Below are 24,526 nucleotides of genomic sequence, written 5' to 3' on the forward strand. Positions count from 1 at the left end.
GATAATACGTTTTTTCCCAATAGCTTACCCAAACTAACAAAAAATCAGAGTAATCACTGTGAAGGAAAAATAAACCAAGGTGATTGTATTGAAATCTTAAAAGAAATGCAACTTAATAAATCTCCGGGGAATGATGGACTGAGCGTCGAGTTTTACATTACATTTTGGTATGTTGTAGGTGATTTAGTTATTAACGGGCTTAATGATAGTTTGATTCATAAAGAATTATCGCCCTCTCAGAGGCAAGCAGTAATTACACTAATACACAAGGGGGATAAAGACCCTACAGTCATTAGCAATTACAGACCCATTTCACTTCTCAATGTAGATTATAAAATTCTCACTAAGATACTTTCTAAAAGAATAAAAGCGATTCTGAGTAACATTATTTCAGTTGACCAGGTAGGGTATTTAAATGACAGAAATATTGGTGAAGCAGTAAGATTAATTAATGACATGATATTTCATACCTCACATTTTAATAAATCGGGTTATTTATTAGCAATCGATTTTGAAAAGGCTTTCGATTCAATTTCACACGCTTTTCTTCAAAAGGCACTTTGTTCATTCGGTTTTGGAACGATGTTTAGGGATTGGGTCAAAGTAATTTACACTAACACACTATGCTGCGTTTTCAATGGAGGGAGATCAACTGGCTATTTCGATGTTGAGCGGGGGGGCTAAGGCAGGGGGGCCCCCTGTCCCCATATCTTTTTATATTGTGTATAGAGTGTTTAACTCACTCTATTCGAAACGATAATTCAGTAAGGGGTATTTGCTTTGGCGATACAGAAATTAAGCAGGTTCTTTATGCTGATGACATGACACTATTTGTGCAAGATTTAGACTCTATAGATAGATTATACATAATCCTTGAGAAGTTCAAGAAAATATCTGGACTGAAAATTAATAAAAATAAAACTTTTATTTTGCCTCTAGGGCCTCCTGTTCCACCGGGGAACAGCTTTCCATTCGGTAAAAGAGTTGATATTGTGAAAATACTGGGTATTTACTTTTCACTCAATCCTGATGTCGCTGAAGAAATGAATTTCAAAGAAATTTTGAGCAAAATCAAAAAGTTATTAAATTGGTGGAAACAACGAGATCTCACTTTGATAGGAAAAATTCATTTGCTTAAAACGTATGCGTTTTCCAAATTGACTTATGTGAGCTCCCTATCTTCAGTTCCAGACTGGGTTTTCAAAGAAATTGATGATACATGTTTTGACTTTTTATGGCGGGGGAAAGACAAAATAAAAAGAAATACTTTATATCTGGATTACCGACAAGGTGGGCTAAAAATGCTCAATTTCAAACTATTTATAATGGTACAAAGAGTGATGTGGATTAAAAGATTAGTTACTGGTGACCAGAGAGCAAAATGGAAAAGATATTTTAAATTTCTCCTGAGAACATTTGGTGGTCTTTTAATATTTTACTGCAATTTTTCCCCTGATATGGTCGATGTTAAATTACCAAAATATTACCGAGAAATGTTATGTATTTGGTCTGATATGAATATTTTTATTAAAAAAGATACAAATAGTAAAAGGAATGTAATTTTCTTTAATAATAAGTGTATTTTGAAGAAAGGAAAAACGTTTTTTCATGAAAATCTGTTCCTCAAAAATATTTTTAAATTTCATCACATTACAGATGTTAAGGGGGCACTTAAGCCGGATAATTATTTCAGATGTATGGGATTGGACGAGGAGGAAGTATCAGTTATTCAAGAAATATTTGCACATACCCCCAGAGAATGGAAAGACAGATTAAGAAGGAATACTTCAGTGGACGGCTTGAATATTGAATTTGTCTTTTATGAGAAAAAAATTCAATTCGACTCGGTTACTTCCAAAAATCTATATAGAGGGTGTATAAAACAAATTGCTGAACAACCAGTCAGTTTTCATAACTTAGCATTATTATATAATCTGTCAAATAAAGAAATTGAGAAAACATTTTATCGTCCTAGATTTAGTACGTTGGATAACAAATTGAGAGAATTTCAATTTAAAATGTTATACAATATCATCTTTCTGAATCATCACTTATACAGGTTTCATTTTATAGCAAGTGATAAATGTTCCTTCTGTAGAAAATACGAAGAAACATATAAGCATTTATTTTTTGAATGTGAAAAAGTAGGAGATTTGTGGGTACGGAGTAGTAATTTGTTTGGCCTTCCAATTCTAAAAAAACTAAGCTGGATGGAAATCCATATTGGTCTCGAGGAAACAACCGAAAACATACAATTACTTAATCATATCATTTTGCTAATCAAATATTTAATATATCAAGGGAGAGGGAAGGGTAAACCACCAACTCCTGAAGAGATAAAGGAAAAGTTACTTATTAGCAAAGAAGAAGAAAAGAAAATTGCATTAGAGCGTAATACGTTAACGCGACACTATAAAAAATGGGAATATTTAAAGGTTTTATAAACATTAACCAAAATAAAAAGGATGGGGAAGGGAGGGGTGCCCCTCGTCTGCCCGTGCATGGAATCGATCGATCACTGTCGCTGTAAACTGACCTCTGTCCTGTCTGTTATTGGTTCGTGTGTGTTTTTTTTTTTTTTTTTTTTTTTTTTTTTTTTTTTTTTTTTTTTAATCCTTTTAATTGTTCCTGTCCTGTCCTTTGCTTTTTTTTTTTTTTTTTTTTTTTTTTTTTTTTCTCTCTCTCCGTTATGTGTATGGTGGTTTTTTTTTCTGTCTTTTTCTCCCGTTTCTTGTTGTTGGTGTGTTTGGTCAGCTTTGGGGTCTGATAGGGGGGGGGGGCTCATGGGACGGGAGAATGCTCATATACATTCATTCTTTAAATTTGCGTAGTTGTTACGTCTTTGTTTTATTATTTGCTTTATAGCTGCATACATAAGTTGTTGAAATGTTATTTTTGCACGAGTTCGGATTATGTCTCTTTTCTGATACAATTTGCCTGCTATGTTTATTACACTGTTATTTAATTTGTGTATTGCACTGCTGCAATTATCATTTTGTTCTATATTTTCTTGATTATGTATGTATGAAATTTATTTGAATGAATAATAAAGATCACTACAAAACAAAAAAAAAAAGGTACCGCGATGTCTATGCCTTTTTCGGACCATGTTGGTGCTATGAATTTGCTTTTTTTTACAGTTTAAATGAATTTTACGTAAGTTTTAAGTGGTTTCACATGATAAATTAGATATTAAGGAATATTTTGATATCATTCTCTCGACAACAAACACATTTTGAAATTCTTGTTGTCCTGCCTACTATAGCCTAGAAGGTTATTGTTACATGTGGCAGCCTTTGCTATGGTTACCTTCTGGGATAGCTAGGGCCCAAGGTTAGGCCGAGCTGAGCCGACCGTGTGGGGCCGGGGAGGTGCCAAAGAGTTTCGCTGGCACTAACCTAGGGCTAGGCTACGGCTACGCAGTGCTCCACGCGCACGTATCAGTACACGGCCCGGTCCAACTCGGTCCAACTCGGTCCAACTCGAACTCATTCCAACCAAGCTTCTCCCTCTCTCAGTCTGCTTCTCTTAATTAAGAAAATATGAAACCTCTTACCTGCAGATACTCTAGAATCTCAACAATTTTATTAGCATTCTCCTTGCTGTTCAAAACATCTTTTGCTTTATGTTTGATGCTTGATACCAGTTCCTTCCTCGCTGCGCGGTTCGCCAGTGGTCCCACACGTGTTTGATCTGTGAGGGCTGCCATCTTGGTTTTATTATCTCGATCTCGTGAGGACAAGGCCCTATTTTTTTTTAGGAGGGCTAGCGCCATCTAACGTTACATGTACTACAACGCAGAGCGAGCGCCTGGCAGTATGAGATGAAATTATCATAAACCAAATATTTCATGGAATTTATTGGCATTTCCCGGACATTTTCTGAAATCCTCATTTTATCAACAATGGTGGCAAAATTATACAGCAAACCTAACTCAGGAATTTTGATTAGGCATCAAAAGGCCTTTGATTTTTTTGTTCTGAATGATTATCATAACAAAGAACTCTCAAAAAATGAAAATAATAGAAGGCTAAATTCTCCCCACAGTGTTGACAATAATACTGTAAAAAAGCAGTAATTATTACTGGCAACTGGGACTCAAAAATGCAAAAATACTGGATAACTAAAAAAAATTAACACCATTGTGGCCGTTAATTTACAAATACGAACACTATTTATACAATAGATGCACTGCATGCAATTAACGTAAAAGCATGATAGTTCGTTGGTATTTTTACTAAGATTATTATATATAGTTTACTTTGTTTCACATTAAACTTTTAATTCTACGTTACATATCACAGCTTAAATACTTTTGATTTGTTAAATCATTGTCTGTTTTAAAAGGTAAACATCTTGTAACTATTTACGATTTTTCTTTGTAAAATTGACTAGTATTTTTACAGTGCAGCCTAATTTACATAACCTTTATTCTGAGGTGAGCAGTGCTCACTCAAGCATAAACAGTTATCTATCTTTTTTTATTTCATTTGAAAGTTGAGTCAAAGATAATACTTTGGTTGAGTGTATTGACTTTCATGATAATAGTAAGCCCCGCCTTTTATAGCAACCATTACAAAAGCGTTTAGTTTATTTTTGTTGTTTGAGAAGCAATGTACAACTTGAGCTCTATAATGGGCCAGATTTTATTTATTGATTTATGTTTACATGCAGTGCCACATATTGATAGGAATCAATTCAGAATGCACTCGCCCATCAATAATCCATTTTTTCCAGCTAGGAAAGTGAAAAGGCATATTATATACATGTTTACAGCGTATTTCCTTGTTAGCGTGATCATTTTACAATCGCTTATTCATTATACAAGGGTAACAAAATCAATATATTTGTCAGTATATTTTTTATAACGGTTCTGACCAGATATTTTTTTTGGGGGGGGGTGCTGTTGATATATTATCCGATGGGATCATGGGAACCTCGCATCATAATGCGAAATGATTTCTAGAAACATCGGAATCATTAAGGCATCATCTATTTTCTCCCGCACTATTTCACGCGTTAAATTCCATTATTTATCGTTTCCACCTCGGTCAATTCATGTAAAAAATCAAGTTCCCACAATATTATTGTCAGTATTTTCCGCAAAACTTGAATGCATGAATACACTAAAGGGACACGATTGCCCATGGGGACAACGAATTGAATTTGAATCCCGCGGGATTTAAAAGCAGGGAGGCGCGAGTCATTTTGTATACAATGTCCCTGATGTTTAGTATATATATTTCAATTTCCCTTTGCCTTTTATAGTTAATGCCAAAATGGTCGGCATGCAGGTGGATATTTTTGCTAAACTAAGTAAATTTTCATGAAAGAATCAGTATTTCATAGCAATTGCTTATATAGTCCAAAATATAAAGCCCGCATGTAGCATGGTTCAAATCCTACTTGTCGAATCGACATCAAGTAGTGGCTTTTCACGATATTCGTTCCAAAATTATGCCTATAACGTGTGGAGTTCCACAGCCACTGGGAAGTATTTTAGGCCCAATTCTATTTTCAACTTATATCAATGACATGTCTATTTGTATAAAAGTTGACTGTAAATTATTATTGTATGCAGATGATAGCGTACTACTTTGTTCAAATCCCAACCCAAAATTTGTTAAGGAAAAACTTAGCGAACAGCTGTCTACATGTGTCGATTGGATGACTGATAATAGATTATCGTTACACTTGGGCAAAACCGCGAGAGCATTCTGTTTTGTTCTAAAAGTAATTATAAAACTTCATTTGAATTTGAAGTATCATACAATAATAAGATAATTCAGAGGAAAGAATCTGAAAAGTATTAAGGCGTTGAGTTGACTATATCTCCCTCTCATTTTCATCTTTAGTATATAGAATCAATCGTGAAAAAGGCGAATGCCCGTTTGAAATTTCTGTACAGGTATCAAAGTTGTATGGATAAAAAAGCAAGGCGTATTCTCTGTTTTGCTCTTATTCAGAATTTATTTGACTATGCTAACCCTGCTTGGTTTAGTGGCATAAGCGAACTCGATAAAAAGAAGTTGAAAATTATACAGAATAAAATGATTAGATTCATTAACTGTTCTGGTCCCAGAACCCATGTTGGCTACACCGAACTCTTTGGAGCAGGTTTTCTTGAAGTCAACAAAAGATCAAAACAGCTTATTTTGCACCACGTGCATAAAATCTATCACAATAGATCGAATCATTACATTGGATCAAACATTACATAACTATATTATACAAGAAACAGCCATTTCAACTTTTGCTTATACCAGAAAGGGTAGGACTTTATAGTATTGGTAACTCCTTTTATTATATTGCTATAAAACCTTGGAATTCCCTTCCCAATGATATAAAGGAAATAGGAAACTTTTTGCATTTTAAGAGGAAATTGAAAGAATATCTTTCACTTGAGAGTCAAAGAGAAGATGCAAATGATATGTTATACGGTTGATTTAGCCTGAATACTGACCACGTTCTTTTCTCTTCTCTATATACCAGGTATTATTATTTATTTTACATAGTTTGATTGAATTTAAGCTTCGATATGTCCTTTCTTGTATTCTTTCTATTTCTTTTATCTCTTCCTTCTATTCTCCTCTTCGTGTTGTTATTGTTGTCGCCGTTTTTGCTGTTGTTCTTCTTATTATTTTTCTTCCTCATCCTTTTCTTCCGTCTCCTTCTCCTCCTTCTCCTAGCTCCTCCTACCCTTTCTTCTTCTATTCCTCCTTCTTCTCCTTCTTTTCTTCTTCTTCTTCGTTATATTCTTGTAAATATTATCTATGTATCTTATTTATTGGTAATAGTAAATTCTGATTTTTTTTCCTTCATTTTTTTAATATGTAAATAGTATAATTTTACCATTTTATTATCTTAATTCTGTATGTCGAGGACCCCACTGGAAATAAGCTTTCGAGCTTTCGTGGGTCATCCTGTGCAAGCCTGTTGTTTTAATGCTACTGTATATAATTTATGTTATGGTGACTTGCCAAATAAAATAAATAAATAAATCAATCAAAAGCATCGACAATGCACCTATTCAAAGGACTTGTACTACACCCCAACAAAAAGTTGATTTGAATAAAAAGATATACAATCATAACACTGAAAACTTTATCAAAATCGGATGTAAAATAAGAAAGTTAATACATTTTAAAGTTTTGCTATTTCACGAAATAGTTCACATCTGTATATGATTGCAAAAATTAATGTGGAAAATTATGATCATCCACTCACTATTTCTTTTGTATTTCATTACATGGAATATGAATATTTTCTCCTCATTATCATGTGAAACAAAGTTTAATTCCCATGAACATATGTACACTCTTAAAAATGTTGGGCAACATACTGTCTACACAACAATCAGTTTAAAACTTTATCCAATTCTAAACCAATAATGTGTGCTTTGGGTGAACACTACACAGTATTGATTGAAAACTATACCCAGAGTTGGATAAATTTCCATAAATTTTTATAACCAATTGCTGTGTGGACAGTATATATGTTGCCCAACATTTTAAGAGTGTAGGCCTAATTATTATTGTTTCAACATTCTGTGGTTCAAGCAACAGGGTCCATATCTTCAATTCTGTAAAAATCGAAATATTGTACAATTCGATCAATAAAAAACGAAAAAAATGGTGAGTGAGGGACATTTATCATCAACTCTCACTGAGTGTATATCTGAGTTGTGCATAATAACTGTTTTGTAAATAAGCGAAACTTTGAAATGCCATAATATTCTTATTTTACATCCGATTTTGATGAATATTTTCAGTATTATGCTTCTTTGATTTTTCTCTTTATATTCGAATCAACTTTTTTTCTGGGGTGGACTTGACCTTTAAAAGAAATCTCTCATAAATAACAAATCATATAATATTCAGTTATAGGCCCATAAATTACAGGGGCACGTTTATATGCAGTTGGTTCTCCCCGTCCCTTGAATTCTCTCTTTAAAAAATAAAAAATAAAACCCTGTCATTTAATTATTGCAATTAATGTGTCTGTTAATTAGCTTGTCCACATAATACTAGTTAAGCATAATTATGATGATCATTGCAAATATGAAAAAGGAAAAAAAAAGAATGATCTTTGACTTTAATAGGGGAAAATATTTTTTTTGAAACCAATGTCACGGAAGGACAAAATGCTCGCTATCTCCATGGAGATAGTTCCAGATCTCTCTTTTTTATCCATGTCATCAGGTTATGTGAATTTGTCGCAGTGTTATGATGACTCATAATGGTGCTCCTGCCCTTCACATATGCCCACCATCACCCCATGTAATACCATAATGTTGATGCGCGCGGGATGATGCGATCCAGCTATATTGGCAATGTTGGAGCGAGTACCGTAGTGATACTTTAGGAGCGAGCGGTAAGCTTTCTCTCGGATTTTTCCTTCTGATCAACCATGACTTCAAAAAATGGTAGGTATTATTTCTGAACTGATATATAATCGACCATTATTTGTTTTAAATAGTGGCCGCCAATGCAATGCAATAAAAATGCATTGTAAAAAAATGTAAGCTAGCAGCCAGCTGCACTCTGGCTCTGCAGCTTGCAACTGGCAGCTACAGCGTTATCGAGTAATCGGCCCATAGCATAGCCGGAACGGCCGGGTGGCAGAGCACGAGTTTCCTGTTCACAATGGGTTGAGTGACCAACCCATTTCTTGAACATGTTGAATCGGCGATTTCTCCCTCTTATCAACCGCCTAATTTTCACAGCCACGTATCTGCGAAAATATTAATGAACATAATTATTATCTTACATTTTTTTGAGGAAAATCATGAAAATGCGGCAGATTAAAATCCCACGCTCGGACTTCATTACATCATTAGACAGGAATAACCGTAGTTTCTGGGGATTTATTTAATCTTTTGGTCTAAGACTACATTCATGTACATGTAGTCACTAGCCAGGATCTAGATTTAATGTTAAACTTGGTTATACAGTGCGAGTCAGAAAAAATGTAACACTTTTTAAATTAAGTATTTTATGTGATTCAGAGAGAATTACTAGCATGTATGGATAGAGTAAATATTCCTTTGTCACTTGGTAATATTTGTTTCAGTTGTTATGGTTGAGTGCACAACAGCCATTGTTTGAAAAAGTGTCGAAACCCATTTGCGCCAAGTCAGGTGATACAGCTCTAGACAAAAGCATTCACACAAACAATGAGCGTAAATTTTATGTGTATGTTTATTAATCAAGAAAAATAAGAACCAGTAAATCAATCAATTATCTTCTCTGAAAATCAATGTTCCTTTCATTGTCGTTTTGGCCACAACTTGGACAAGCTTCCCGCCTTCAATCTTCCACATGTTGTCCATTTCTCTCGATGCACTTCTGAGCTCCATGGAGCATTGCTGCCATGGCCCTGAAAAGTGATCTGCCTGTCTTCGTCTGGGGGTACCTGAAGTCAAAAGTGTACAGCACCCCACCTGCAGATCTGGATGACTTCCAGCAGCGTATTATCAGAGCAACATGGGGAAGATTGAAGGCGGGAAGCTTGTCAAAGTTGTGGCCAAAATGGCAACGAAAAGGAACTTTTCAGTGAAGATAATTTATTCATTTACTGGTTGTCTTGTTTATTTTTCTTGATAAATAAACATTCACATAAACTTTACGCTCATTGTTTATGTGATTGCTTTTGTCTGTTTCAGCATGTAATCACCCGACTTGGCGCAAATTAGCCTCTTGTCGAGGCCCTGTCGGCTGCTTTCCGAGTGAACTTGGCGAAGCAGAGCGCCGCGAGACAGGGCCTCTTGACATCTGGGCCGAATTTCACCGACTTTCTTTTGTTATTTTATTGTTTTTACCAATATACCGACCAAAAACTGGTCGGTGAAAATCATCCAATGAGAGCGCGGGCTGCTATGACGTCATATTGAATATTCATGACTCATCTTGAATGGCGACCCGTGGATTCTTGGCGAAGAGTGACGACGAAAGTATCAAAGAGCATTGAATATGCCTCTAAAATGCTATATATTGACCGATTTAAGGATTTGCAAGTCGATAAAATTAAATCTGCACTGAAGGACGAGATGTTTTTGTAAATCTACCCACAGGATATGGAAAAAATGTTATCTTTCATGCGATTCCACTATGTGTCGATTATCGTTCTCCAGGGTGCAGTGAGGGAATGCTGGATTAGAGTTGTTTCCCCCTGACTGAGTCTGACCAGCGGCTGACCAGTATCTCCCGGGAAGTTTCGGGGCGGTGATTGGTCTTTTACGGCCAGTACTAGTAGTAGTAGTAGTAGTACCACTGCTTGTAGCATTTTGCTGGTTATATCCCCTGTAGTGTCCCGCAATTAATTGAATCCCCTGCAGAATAGTGGACTACTATAGTATTCCGAACCCCGGACGAAACAGCTTTGACATTTCATTGGTTTACTAGGTGACCGGTGATATTACAACTCATGTATATTCATTAGGAAGACGTTCCTCATGAATATATAATTCAGCCCAGATGTCAAGAGGCACTGGCTTGCGCCAGGCCTAATTCGCTTCGCGAATTAGGAAATCCCTCGCTTCGCTCAGGAAGCAGCCGCCAGGGCCTCGACAAGAGGCTAGGCGCAAATGGGTTTTGGCACTTTTTCAAACAATGGCTGTTGTGCACTCAACCGTAACAACAACACTGAAACAAATTTTACCAAGTGACAAAGGAATATTTACTCAATCCATACATGCTAGAAATTCTCTCAGAATCCCACATTTCTTTAAAAATACTTGATTTAAAAAGTGTAACATTTTTTCTAACTCGCACTGTAGATCTAGATCTATATCTAATCCGATATCGGCAACGACCAACATTCACATTTCACTCTCGGTCCATTTCACTTTTTAATCTGAATTCTTGTCATGGCACGGTAGATCTATAGTGAATATACCGGTTTACCCGAATCTTCTTAATCAATTCTATGTTAAAGTGAGATAAGAGCTGCTTGCAGTGAGATTAGAGCTGTTTGCAGTGAGATTAGCATACCACATGCAATTAAATCTAGTTATGAATAGAAAACGTAAAGTTAGACAGGTTTGAAAACCATCTCATTCTCATATATGGGTAGTATTATGAAAAGGGATCTAACCAAGCCTGGATCTAACTATGATATGAACAGCTGTTTTGAAGTGGGGTTCAGATAGGATTACTGTAATTTTAATAGATTAGAACTGTGAATTTCCTTCTTTTTCTTTTCTATCGTCATGATCGTGTAATTAATTCTTATCGTCCTTGTAGTTGTAGGTTTTAATAACTGTACTCTCCCATGTTTAGCATTAACAATATATGCAATGATCCGTTGGCAAATAGTGTGCAAAAGGTGGCCAGTTTTAGATTCAATACATAGTGGATCCATTATTTATACAGTGTTGAAATCAGGTGTTGGTGTTGTTTTGGCAAGTGACTGGCAACTAAAATATGCTGAATTTTGAAATTTCACAACCTTATTTTGCATCCAATTTTGAATTTTGATGAAAAAATCATTTGATGATATGAAACAAAGTGTAAGGATAATCATAGGATTTCTTGTATCTAGATCAGGTCTCCAAAATTCCATATGGGATTAAGTTTGCTTCATGTTGGCATAGTATTCAAGCCCTTGGTTATGAAGATCATTCCTTTTGTGGTATTCTTTCTATGTGTATTACATGTGCTTCCCAAATGAACACTATTCCTGCAATATTTCAGGGGAAGAAAGAGAGAGAGAGGGGGGGGGGGGGGTGGAAGAGAGTGGATCGAAAAGTAAATACCACTGACGGTTTATTATGTTTACAGAATCACATTTAGCTTGCTCACTTATGCATACCTGCCAACCATTCCGATTTTGGCGGAATTATACCGATTTTTATACCTCCATTCCGAATTCCGAATTTTAAAACCAAAATTCCGATTTTGGGGTTAATCAATATAGTGTTGAAATTATTGAAACGGCTGTATGATGCGACTAACGCATGCACGGCTCATATCAAGATGCGACTAACGCATAAACAACTGGAGCGCACGGCTATGCAAATGCGCTAGTTTTGCACAGAGCTAGAGAGCGACGTTAAACGGCGCGCAAACACTGCTAAGTGCGCAGTTCCATTGTAAATGCATGTGAAAATAACGAGCGTACACGCTACGACCGCACTTAGCGTTGACTTCCGGAAAAAAATGGCGGCTGACATCGGCTCGCGAAAGTGCCAGTTTTTAGTGAGGACATGTTTTCATAATCCACGAACATCGGAAAAACCGTGAAAAATACACTTTTTTAGACCCCTTGTTTCCTAACTACGATGTTAAAAATTACCGGTGGTGATATTTTTGACGCGAAATATGGTGATTTAGGTAAGAAAATTTCACCTTTTATTTGAGGTTTTGCCCATGTCGCCGGAAGATTTTGTAGTGAGGGAGTGAGTTAGTGAATGTGCAGTGTATGTCTAGTGTGTTTGGTGATTTCAGTGGTATATTTCTGAGCATCTGCGCTGCCTGCATGCTGCAGCTGCTGCCGAACGGCTGCACACCATACCCCCGCGCCGCCCGGCCAGCCGCGCACCGACGCTACTCTAAGTTAGATCTATCCCAACGCAATTTTAACATTGATCTGTACTTTATTTTTTGAATAGTTGTCAAATTTTTGAGGAAGAAAAGAGATTATCAAATTTCGATCTCAAGTTGAGCCTTCGGAGCCGAACGCCAAATCTACTTGCTTCGCTTGCCTAAGCTCCCGGCGCCCGCCGAGTTGCTGCGCCTCAGCCTCCCCGTCTTAGCTCACCGGCGCACAGCAAGTGCGCATTGCGGGTCGGGCGCATTTTTGTCATGGCTGAAAATCGAAAATCTGCTCTCTTATACCAACAAGCACTTATCCAATTTAGGTTTTGTCCTTAGTCAGTAACCCCTGTGCGGTGAAATAACATGAATATGATTGTCAATGTTTGGCTTATTTTCCCTTGATATAGGCTGGATAAATGTTTGATTTTTTGGCACGTCAGTTTTTCATACAGTAAGTTAGGCCCAACTTAGATCTAAATTCATCATAAAAATAGGCCTATGCCTTGGCCCATAACTCAATTGAATTATTGAAATTAATTTTTTCTAATTAAAAAGAGAATCTGTGGAGATGAAGATCTGCATCAATCTCACTTTCCACCAATAGAGGGCTCTCAAAAATATATTCAAAATTAAAGTTTTTGAGAGCTCTGGTGAACATGAAAAATTCATAGATTTAAATGAAAACAAATCACACCTGCATGAAACTGGGTGTTTTTTGTCACAAAAGTGATATTTAAAGACCTCCTTTTAATTGACAAATGATATTAAATTACATAAAGGTAGATTATGTGGGTATATTTGCTTTAAAAAGTGTAGGGAAATGCGCTACTCTTACATGCTGAAAATGCAAAGAGCCCCTAGGCCTACCGTTAAAACGGGCCGGACACCCACTCGGTGCCCTCGTAGTATTGATACTGATTTTTTATTATCAAAGGTTGGCAGGTATGCTTATGATACCTGGGGAGTGTTCCATCAATATTTCTGTCCCACAAGTTGTCAGATCTGACAACTTTCGTTGATTCTGATTGGCTGAGAGACACTGTTACTATGGTAACTGTCGGATAAATTGGGACTTGTAATACATTTTATCCGACAAGTCCCAACTTATCTGACAGTTACCATAGGAAGTTAGGAACAGTGCCTCTCAGTCAATACACATCAGGGAAAGATGTCAGATCTGACAACTTGTAGGATGAAAATGTTGATGAAACACTCCCCAGGCATGAGGTGGAGGGGGGGGGGGGGGGAGGGGGTAGAATGAAGTAACTGGTATACCTTATGAATCTATCATTAGTATTGACTTTGGAACATAATTATGATTGAATGCCCAAGGTGATACTTTGACGTTTATTTTGTACTGTTATCAAATCACCAAATCACCACCTTCCAGTGGAAATGCAGGCAGTTGATTGATATGGCGCAACGTAAAGGCTTTCCCTTCAATGCTTACAATGCACACAACTACATTGTGCACAGCAGGTAATGTTAGTTCCTGAAAACGGACCACGGAATGGGTGGGGGGGGGGGGGTCGGAGTCTGAAAAATATTTTTCAATAAAAACCTTAGAAAGGCCATCAGATTGTGTTTTATCAGGTATTAAGGCTTGAACAGGTTATTGTATTAGTTATTTGTGATTGAGTGGGTCTGGAAGGTTTATTTCCAATTCGTCTAATGCCAATTCGTCCAATTGCCAACTTGTCTACTGTCATTTGATCCATCAGTGCATCCACTCACCACATGGTCTACTCTCAGTTTGTCTAATGCCATTCCGTCTAATAACCAGTTAGTCCAATAGTCATTTCATCCATATACCATTTGGTCTAATTAAACGAAAGTGTTTATTGTGCAAAATGAATGAAAACAAAATGGGTATTAGACCAACTGGTTATTAGACGAAATAGTAATAGACGAACTGGTTATTAGACAAAATGATGATGCGATGCGACCAAATGGTTGTTAGACGAAATGTTGATGGATGGATGGCATTAGACTATGAAATGAAGGTAGACCATGTGGTGAGTGGACGAATTGGCAATTTACCGTCTGAAAGCACCTGCTTCGTGGTAATAAAACAAGTATTAAATTGTCACCCTTGCCTTTTCATGTTGCTTCTTCATGGATTACTGGTAGTAATAATTGAGTTAAAAAAAAATATATATTGTTTATAGCAAATTTTGACCCAAAAGTCATGAAAAAATCTCATACAGGTCTCCTGTAAACACATCTGAATTCTAAGTAAAATTTTACAAATAAATTATGCTGCTTTCCATCTGGTTTGCATTTCTGGTAGTATTACCACAGTATGATCAAAATAAATGTTAGATTTTAGCATCTCACTCATGTTCTTCTGTTTGTTCATCTCCCAGTAGATATACCAGATGGTAGTCCCATATGTGCCTTGTGCTGTAAGAGAATCACCGATGCAGAATATGTGCAGGCGTTGGAGAGAGACTGGCATTCATTATGCTTCACGTGAGTTCCCTCAGTACACATATTTTAATGGGTTATTGGGAGACATTTACCCTTAAAAGAGATAAACTAGAAAGGGAAAGGAGATGGAGGGAGGAGAGGGGAGGGAAGAGAAGAGAAGGAAAGAGAAAGGAAGGGGGGGGGGGTGAATGAAAATGTGTTTTCCTAATTAACGAGCGCCATTACAAGATGAATTCTGTACGCAGTTCAATGACAGTCAATTCAATTTTGTTCCTGTTTTTATAAAATTATTCATTTGAAATGTGCATGATTTATATGTGTCAAATTAATCACATTGATATGATTCTGCCTAGACATATCGCATTTCCATTGTCATCAAAGTTCACAATAATGTTATCTTCGCTTTAATAGCACATTAGACCAGGGTGAATATGTTTGATATCTGTAGATCTTTCCATTTGGGTCCTGATGGGTAGTCCATGTCTGATACTGTCTCCGTTTTATGGCTTTTTTTTTTTAATTGTAGGCCTACCTGGCAACCTTCTCACCGATGCAGCTGTTTTTATTTATAAAATATTTGTGTCACTTTGCAAGGCTCCACATTAACTTTTTTTGGTGGTGGCCCGTTCGGGCCACCAAAACTATCAAATAATTTTTTTTGGTGGCCCGATATTAAAGTTTGGTGGCCCGAAAAATATAAAGAAACACATTAAAAATTAATAAAACAAACTTCTAAAATATTAATTCTGCAGCCACTACCACTAAGTACTTTCACTTTATCATCTTGTATGTAAACCTTGTTTGCTGTTATTTTACTATAAATTGTTTCTATCGTAAAAATGAAATGATTGAAAGAGAATAAATGAATTTTATTGTTCGCAGGTTGTGTGGACTTTTTTTTTTAATCTCCGTATAGACACACACTCATAATGGTAAAGTAAATAAATAGTGCATAGCAAACTCAGATAGATGTACAAAACAAAAATGGTTTTTCATTTCTTCCTCTTTGAATCCTAAAACCTAGATTATGCAGGCCCCAAATCCAGTTTATTTCCGTTTTCTCTTTTGCAGCATATTATAGCAGGAGAAAATCACAGAAAATGCTGCAAAATTAGAACAATGCATAAAAGTGGGAAACAAATGAAAATAATTTTCAAAAAGTATATTACAAAAAGAAAACAAAAATAATAAAAGAAATAAGTGAAATAAAACAAAAGAAAGAAAATGAAGAAAGAAAAAACAAAGAACGGGGAAAAAAAGAAAAGAAAAACTTTAGAGAGAAAAAAAAAGAAAGTGAAAGAAAAATGAATAAAACAAAATTAATATAAACATGGGGAAAAGGGTAAAATTAAGCCATTACGAATATTTTTTTAACAGCTGTGGCAACAGTCTTTTCTGACTGGAATATAATTAAAAGCCAAGCAAATAATTTTCACTTACCTTCTGGGAATGGCACATTTCTATTTTTATATCCTTTAGTTTGTATTATTTTATTTTCAGTAGAAACATATTTTTTAATCAGGCATATTCAATGGGAAGGGGTATAAATGGTTTAACCACTGTAAAAAAAATGAAAGAAAAAAAATAAGAAGAAAACGACAAAAGTTATATCTGGAAAAAAAGTGTGAGAAAAGTCCTTCCCTATATTTGCCAAAATGTTGGAAAAATTCACATTTCTTATCAATGAAATGCCTTCCCAAAGTATTTACTTTCTCAAGAGTGGTTTAAGAAGTCATTTATAAACAAGAAAGAAAGAAACTGTCTGTTTATTTTTGGCTAGAAAAGACACAGCTTCGAAAGAAACAAAGTATCAACATACATACAAATGCACACGTGGGACTGTGATGTACTTGCCTATGTGTTTTTATGTGTATCAATTCATTTGGAAATCGGTCTTTTGTAGTCAAAAGAGAGGTCATAATTCCTCTTCTTAATGCTTGCAAATAATCAGGGTACACCAAATATTCGTAATATAGACTGTAGAATGTCATTTCATTGGTGTAAAATGTGACTTTGACTCAGATTTTCAAAGTTCTGTGGAAGATTTCTTAGCAGCAACATTTTTTATCGCAGCTCCCAGAGTCTGAATAGGCTGAGCTACATCTAGAGCACATGCAGTGGCTTCATGCAAAGCTCACGCCAGCCAGCCGGCCGGCGCGGCTGGCTGGATATTAGCTACTGTATGCTATAGCTGTAGGCCTAATATGCAAACTGTGTGTGTGTGTATTTGTGTGTAGATCAACAAAAAGGGCGCATGACGAACTGGGTTGCAATTTGAACTGTAGAAAGTTGATAAATGCATGCAAAATCGGGAGAAAAATTGCGCTACTTTTAAAATTATTGGTTGCCCGATTCGGGCCACCAAAACTTAACATTTTATCAATAATGGTTGCCCGAGGTGAATTTCTGGTGGCCCCGGGCCACCGGGCCACCGCTAATGTCGAGCCTTGCACTTTGTGTAATCATGCAAAACCAAACATTTAGTTTTCTAGATGTATGTCATAAAATTGAAAAAAAAAACATTGTGATAAGCTGCCCTAATTAATTGTATTCAATTTTCTTGATTCATTTATAAGTGCCATCAAATACTTTTTTTGTAACAGGATATATTAGTACTCAGTGAATTCTCTTGACTCAATAATTAAACATATATGTTCAACAGAGTAAATGAGAAATTATCTCTACATATTGCTTTAAAAAAAAACTCTTACAAACTATTCAAATAATGTACTTATGTCTATTTTTTATTGCATTGTTTTGTAAGTGGGTAACAAAATATTACAAAGTTTTATTTTTCAAGTGGGGATAAGAATGAAGTCTAAAAAGGAATTGCAAAATGATCCATAAGATGATCTTTTCATAGAAGGTACTAATACTTCACTCAATAATGTATTACATTCTATTACAAGTGGATGCAAATTGCAAATTTCAATTTTTCAAGTGGGCATTGGAGTCTTCATAAATAAGGTGTAGGCTATGTATGTTCACTATGTTGGTGTGAAATTCTAGAGCAAGAGTTGTGAATATAGAAACAATTAAGAAGATTGGTGTGGCTAGGTCCGTCTGGCCCAACACTTGGAGCATAATTAGGCAGATGAGACTCTGCATCTGGGGACAATGGAGTATCATAACAGCTAGATGTTTAATGAGAAAAATCCACCGTCTGCTGAAAGTGACACCTCATGAGAGGCACATGAAGTGTTTGCCATTTTGAGATTCTCCGGGAAGTTGGAGGATACATGCCTGCCATCAAGAAAGAGCACATTATGCATGGCATACATGTATCAAGGATGGGGGGGGGGGGGGAGTCATTTGAGAGTGATAAAGATGACTATATAAAATGTCCAGAGAGCGTGGCGGGGGGGGGGGGGTTGATGAAGTATAACAGAAGGGGTGCAAAAGAAAATGTAAGAAATTTTCAGGGGGCAGAACAGCAGGTTGAAGTCTCAGAAAAAGGGTGCAAAAGATGGCTACAGTCTCAGGGTGTATGACTTTTTTCAAGCGGTAAGGGGGGGGGGGTCTAATTGCTAAAGATGACTGAATGAATTGTTCAGGGAACAGAGTTGGGGAGGGCGTGAAGCCCCCAAATTGGAGACATTCATGCACAATTTAAAGGGATTACTGTATTACAGTGGTCTAAACTTTTGTAATCATTTTGGAAAACCATTTAAATCGTGATAGAAAAGCCATGATAATTAAGATTGTTATTAATTGATCAGCATAAAAATTTTGCTATATTTTTGGTGTTAAGACAATTAAGAAAATATTCTATTGTCGTTGGATCACTTTGCTGGTTGATAGCTAAACAGAGAGATCTAAGATGAAAAAAAATGAAACAATGTGCCAAAATAAATTCACCTATTTGACATGAATAGTTATGACATTTTTATACGCTCGTGTTACGGGTCGTACTATGGTATCATACTCGGTATCCGTCTGTCTGTCCGTATGTTAACTTTTTCAGTTTCACTTAACCTGAGCTCATATAATTTGGTGTGTATGATACTTGCATGGATACCAGGAAGCCTATTGGTATTGAGGTCAAAAGGTAAAAGGTCAAGGTCACACTGACATGTTTTCATCTTACCCTTCAGCAGTCCTTGTAAACATGATAACTTCAGTTTAACTTAATCTAGGCTAATATAAATCCGTGTGTATGATACTAGCATGGATCCCAGGCCAGGAAGCCTATTTATTTTGAGGTCAAAAGGTCAAAGTTCAAGGTCACAGTGACATGTTTTCATCTTACCCTTCTTGAGTCGTTGTAAATGCGATAACTTCAGTTTAACCTAACCTAGGCTCATGTAATGTGGTGTGTATGATACTAGCATGGATCCCAGGAAGCCTATCGATTTTGAGGTCAAAAGGTCAAAGGTCAACTCAAGGTCACATTTACATGTTTTCATCTTACCCTTCTTGAGTCGTTGTTACTGTGATAACTTAAGTTTTACTCAACCTAGGCTCATAAAATTTGGTGTGTATGATACTAGCATGGATCTCAGAAAGCCTATTGATATTGAGGTCAAAAGGTCAAAGGTCAAGATCACAGTGACATGTTTTCATCTTACCCTTCTGAAGTCCTTGTTAATGTGATAACTTTAGTTTTACTAAACCTAGGCTCATTATATTTGGTGTGTATGATACTAGCATAGATTCCAGGAATTCTAGTATTGACTTTGAGGTCAGAAGGTCAAAGGTGAAGTCACCACCTTCCACTTTTCTTGCTTGACCAATAACTCCATTTTCCCGCTACAGGCGGGCATATTATGTGCTCGCCTTATCAACACTCTTGTTATTTATGTTTTTAGATTTGTATCTTTGGATTGTCAATCGTCTAGTATTTTTATAATGATAAAAACTCTTTCTTTGGTTTATAATGCATATATATGCGGTAATGCATCTTTTCAGGAACTATAATGATATGAAATTTGCAAAATGGCAATTCTTTATCAAAACTAACTACTAAACTAACTAACTCTTGGTGAAAACTAATGCTGCTGGAAGAATATGATTAATTAGGTATTAGAATAGGTAATTTCTGTATAAAGATTTTCGTGAATATTAAATGAAGATATTTTTTTCTGTAAATGAGAAATATGTTCACTAAAGATGACAGCAATGGTCTGTATCAGTAATAAAGTAGAATTGATACTGAATTTGATGTACAATATTGTGATTTAGTTTATTGTTTACACTATGATATTGACATTACTGGTATATGTGGCTAACCTCGATTATCATCTTCCTATTATATTAGTTCCCATTAATATAGCAAATGTTTTCATTCTATATTGTGATGTACAATTTAATGTAATTGTACCTGACAGTGAGGTTTAATAATAAATTAAATTAAATTCAATCTGATGTATTTTTAATGTTTCTCATATATTCAAAACAGATTCTTTGGTAGGTTTGAGTCTACAGTTTTAAAGTTATCTTTATTTCAGATTAAGAAAACACATTCAAGGTTTCACCAAAAGGAGAGGAAGCATACATGTAGGCTTGCAAATGGGTGGCTGTGCTGAATTTCATATTGATCCTGGTTTCCAGTTGAGAAATGAAACAACTAGCTCTGATCAAGTTTTAATCACTATCAAGCAAGCTATTAATTTCTGCAATAATGGATATAAATTATAAGCTGTAAATTGTATTGATTACAGACATTGGTTGACATTACACAGATCATTTAAAAAATCATGAACTTTGATGTGCGTTGTATTGTTTGTGCAGTTCGTATTGAAGAAAAAATGCCCAGGAAAAAAAAATCAAATACCGGTATATGCACACATTTTCAAGATATCTGTATTTATAAAAAAACCCTGAAAACTCATGCACTAGGGACAATGATTGACCCCGTTCTCATTACCGCCCTAAAACTAGTTTACTGGAAACTACATGTAGTTTAACGTGTAATGAGAACGGTTAAAGCGGCCTTGGAAGCGATCTTCCAAACCAGTTTGGAAAACCACCTCGCGATGTAGTTTTTAAGATCGCTATGCCTCTTAAAACTGGTTTTGGTGTAAGTGAGGACACAACCGTTCTTCGGGAAGCGACCTTCGCACATTTTTAGAGCGCTACTCCACAAACTGTGTAGAACGTCTACGCTGCGGTTTTGAATTTCGCGTGAAACATGTCACCCGACTGAGAGCATTCCCATGGCAAGGCCACTTCATGTAAAGTGGTTTGTAAAAACCACCTTCGGCTTAATATCAAATGGGAACACTACCAAAGCGATCTTCCAAACTGGTTTCCTGAACCGAGTAAACATGATCATGGAATAAGATTAGGATGGTCCCTTTTAAAGTTTTTATGTTCTGAAACACTGAATGTTTTTCAAGGTGTAATTTTTTAGGGTTTCATTTTTTGCACAAAAAAGTAGGCACTGGTAACAGCTCTTATTTGTGAAAGCCAAATCAGCTGATTTAACCTTGCAGAAAACTTTCCCAAGTAGCCCAAAATGAATCTGACATCAAGGTTTTGTTCGCACTTTCATAAGTGCTGTAAAGAAAAGCATACATGTACAGCGCTTGATGACACACATGTTAAGGTAATCAGTGGTTAACATTAAAGACCAATTAAAGTAGAGGGTGATGATGGTTATGGAACTATAGGCAACTACATTGCTGTTTTCTCAACAAACAGTACATGTCGGAAGAAAATTAAAATGCATGGAGATGCGGTCCATGATTAAAAATGTCGCCTGGAAAACTCTCCATGTACCCAGTAGGTCCATGGTCAGATCGAGACTGGAAATCAGTCAGTTTGGGAATGATGGTTACATCATAGAGCTATTACAGATCTGCAAGTGAATGTTTTATATGAACTGGAATAAGTATTTGATAATTCTCGGTCAGTTTCAGAAACCAGCATACATGTATGATCAGTAATTTCAGGGTTATTGCTTGCCTCCGATGTAATATGGAAGTACAACTTTCTAAAGTTGGCAACATGGTTTGTAGGCTTTGCTATACCAACTTCACTCCAAGAAAAGGTGGATTTGAATAAAAGGATAGAAATCAAACAAGCATAATACTGAGAGTTGAATAGAAATTGGATGTAAAGTAAGAAAGTTATAAAACATTAAAAATTTTGCTTATAGTCACAAAACAGTTCATGTGCGCAACTTAATGATTTTTTAGCAAATGATTTGATGATGTCACTCACTATTTCTTTTGTAGGCCTATTTTATGATATTAAATATAGAATTTAACATTTTAATTTTTGCAGCTTTGACAGAAAGGGAACATCTTTATGAATCACTGGGTTGCAAGAAATGTCAATCCCACATTTTCATTCCCCTCCCTTTAATGAAACCTTGTTTCACAAATAATATGAATTGGAAAAATTAAGATATTTCATACTAAAATGCAAAAGAAACGTTATTGTATTGGGTGATGTCATTCATTTCGTCCTTTGCATACTGCCCAGGATGTGCATTATAAACTGTTTTGTGAAATTAAGCAAAACTGTGAGTTGGAGAAATAACCAGTTGTCTCACGATGAATCAAACGCGATGTTTCGTCTGCAAGCTGCTAGACTACGTCATGAGCAAAGACATTGCTGTGCACGGGTTATATAGCGTCGGCCTAGCCAACGTGCACATGATATAATTTGCTGCATTTATACTGTATTGACAAATACACAAGAGCCATCCAAAGATGGTGGTGACGCGTCTTATACCACACTAGGAATGAAAGTGACATTTTTAGTCACACTTCATTCTCTGTGAAACACCTTTTCTCTCTTTGTTACATTTTTAATTGAACCAAATATCTATTATCTGTATAACTTACAGGGCTCTTTTCAAAATAAAGAGAGTTCACAGCTCTTTGGCATAATCTGGATCAGCGTAGGGAATACATGAGGGTGACGGGCGATTTCGCCCTCATGACAGCCCAAATAGCCCCTAAAATTCCCCCAAAATGCATACTTTGGGAGGACCATTCTTTCTAGAGTCGCCCCAAGATCTGTCACAAAAAATATTCAAGATTATTAAAAATAAATATTTAAACTATGGCAGAATAATGATATTTGCTGTTGTACTGCATAATTACTTGTCACCCCTAGAGAGTAGCCCTTAAATAGTAAAAATGAAAGAAATGGCCCCCAAAATTCTGCAATCGCCCCAAATGTGGAAAAAAAAGATAGACCCTAAAAATAAAAAATTATTTCCTACCCTGACCTGGATTTGTTTTTGAACTTGGGGAAAAATATTGCAAGTTCCATCAGATTCATGCGCAGTAAAAATTTATATTTCTGATTCATTATAACTTTCCTTAATGGCAAATATTGTACATATTTGTATGGCAAATATGCAATATGGTACTTTAACTTTTTAGTCCTTATATAAATACCTAATCTGGTTTCGTTGTCTGCCACATTCTACTACATGTGTACATAATGCAGGTCATTATGACTATTAAAACTTGACATAAACATGCAGCCAGAAACTAAATCTGTTTCTATTCTTTGTGTCCTTATCGTCAAGAGATAAAAGATGTGATGGATTTGCAATAAAAAAACCGCCCTATATCAACCTTAGTTTTGTTTGATTAGTAAACTTAGTAGGTTCACTATGTAAGTACCTGTACTGCAATGCATGTTTACATAAAGTTGTGTTTGTAAGGTCTTTATAGCATACAAGCAATCAGCAAATCATCGTTCTTCTTCCTCGTATTGGACTTTATAAACAAGTCCTTTTCTGCAGATTCTTGGACCGACCGATATAGAAATCATAAATTTTAAGAGTTTGAAGATTGCATTAAGAGGGGAAATAGTCTGATAATTATCATTTTCTTCCATTGTTTGGAAATTACTTCCTTGGATAAATTATTCTCTGGGTAGGAATTAAAATGTGATTCATATGGAATTGAGTTTTGTCTGTAAAATGCAACGGTTGACTTGGAAGTTTGTGTCGTCTGATGGAGTACTGTGTTGCAAATGGATCATAAAAGTGTTATGCCAATGAAGTAGGTGGAGAATGGAATCTGTCGGACTTCTTGCATCGTGTGAATGTGGCTTGTCCATAGACACTGAAAGGTAGTGTGTGAACAAAATGAATGAGAAGAATGAACTGAATGGATTTTGGATCTGCTTTTATCATTTTTCTTCAATTGGTCATTCTTATTTAAATCTACTCTCCAATTTGAAACTAAAATTTGCTGGTCAATAAGCTAGTAAGGCTCCATCATACATTTTTACATTGTGATGCAATTTGCAAGCAGTTCCTTTAAAAGAATAGATATAGAAATATTTTTCTTTGATAAAGAAGAGGCTATGAAATGATATGTGTGGTGATATGATATATCCCCACACTATTATGAAATCACTAAAAATTTTGTGATAAAATTGTATTTTTTAAATTTTGTATCACACAACATATGGAGGAGCTGCTCATCTGGGACATAGAAATAGAAATTTTTAAATTCATAACTTTGTTATTCTTTGACAAATTTTAATCAAATCTTCATCAATATATTTTTTTTAATTTGCTTTTATTACATCTAACTTATTGTCACAGTGAACTTACCTTGTAATGTTCCTGAACAGGGCAAACACAA

General features: G+C 35.8%; 1 protein-coding gene across 3 annotated transcripts in view; it reads left to right on the plus strand.

Moving 5' to 3' along the window:
• Positions 1-8,314: 8,314 nt before the first annotated feature.
• The window catches only part of LOC129254450 (LIM domain kinase 1-like), a 54,002-nt gene continuing 37,790 nt past the window's right edge, over positions 8,315-24,526 (plus strand). Inside the window, exons 1-2 of one of the 3 annotated variants that reach the window (XM_064114933.1) lie at positions 8,315-8,425; positions 14,906-15,008. In XM_064114933.1, coding sequence (XP_063971003.1) covers positions 8,410-8,425; positions 14,906-15,008 — 119 coding nt within the window. In that variant the 5' untranslated portion in view covers positions 8,315-8,409. Of the gene's footprint in view, positions 8,426-14,902; positions 15,009-23,506; positions 24,006-24,526 lie in introns of those variants that run through there. The other 2 variants (XM_064114925.1, XM_054892916.2) reach the window with 2 other exon arrangements.

Source organism: Lytechinus pictus, chromosome 2 (genome assembly GCF_037042905.1).
Source record: "Lytechinus pictus isolate F3 Inbred chromosome 2, Lp3.0, whole genome shotgun sequence".
Taxonomy (NCBI): Eukaryota; Metazoa; Echinodermata; class Echinoidea; order Temnopleuroida; family Toxopneustidae; genus Lytechinus; species Lytechinus pictus.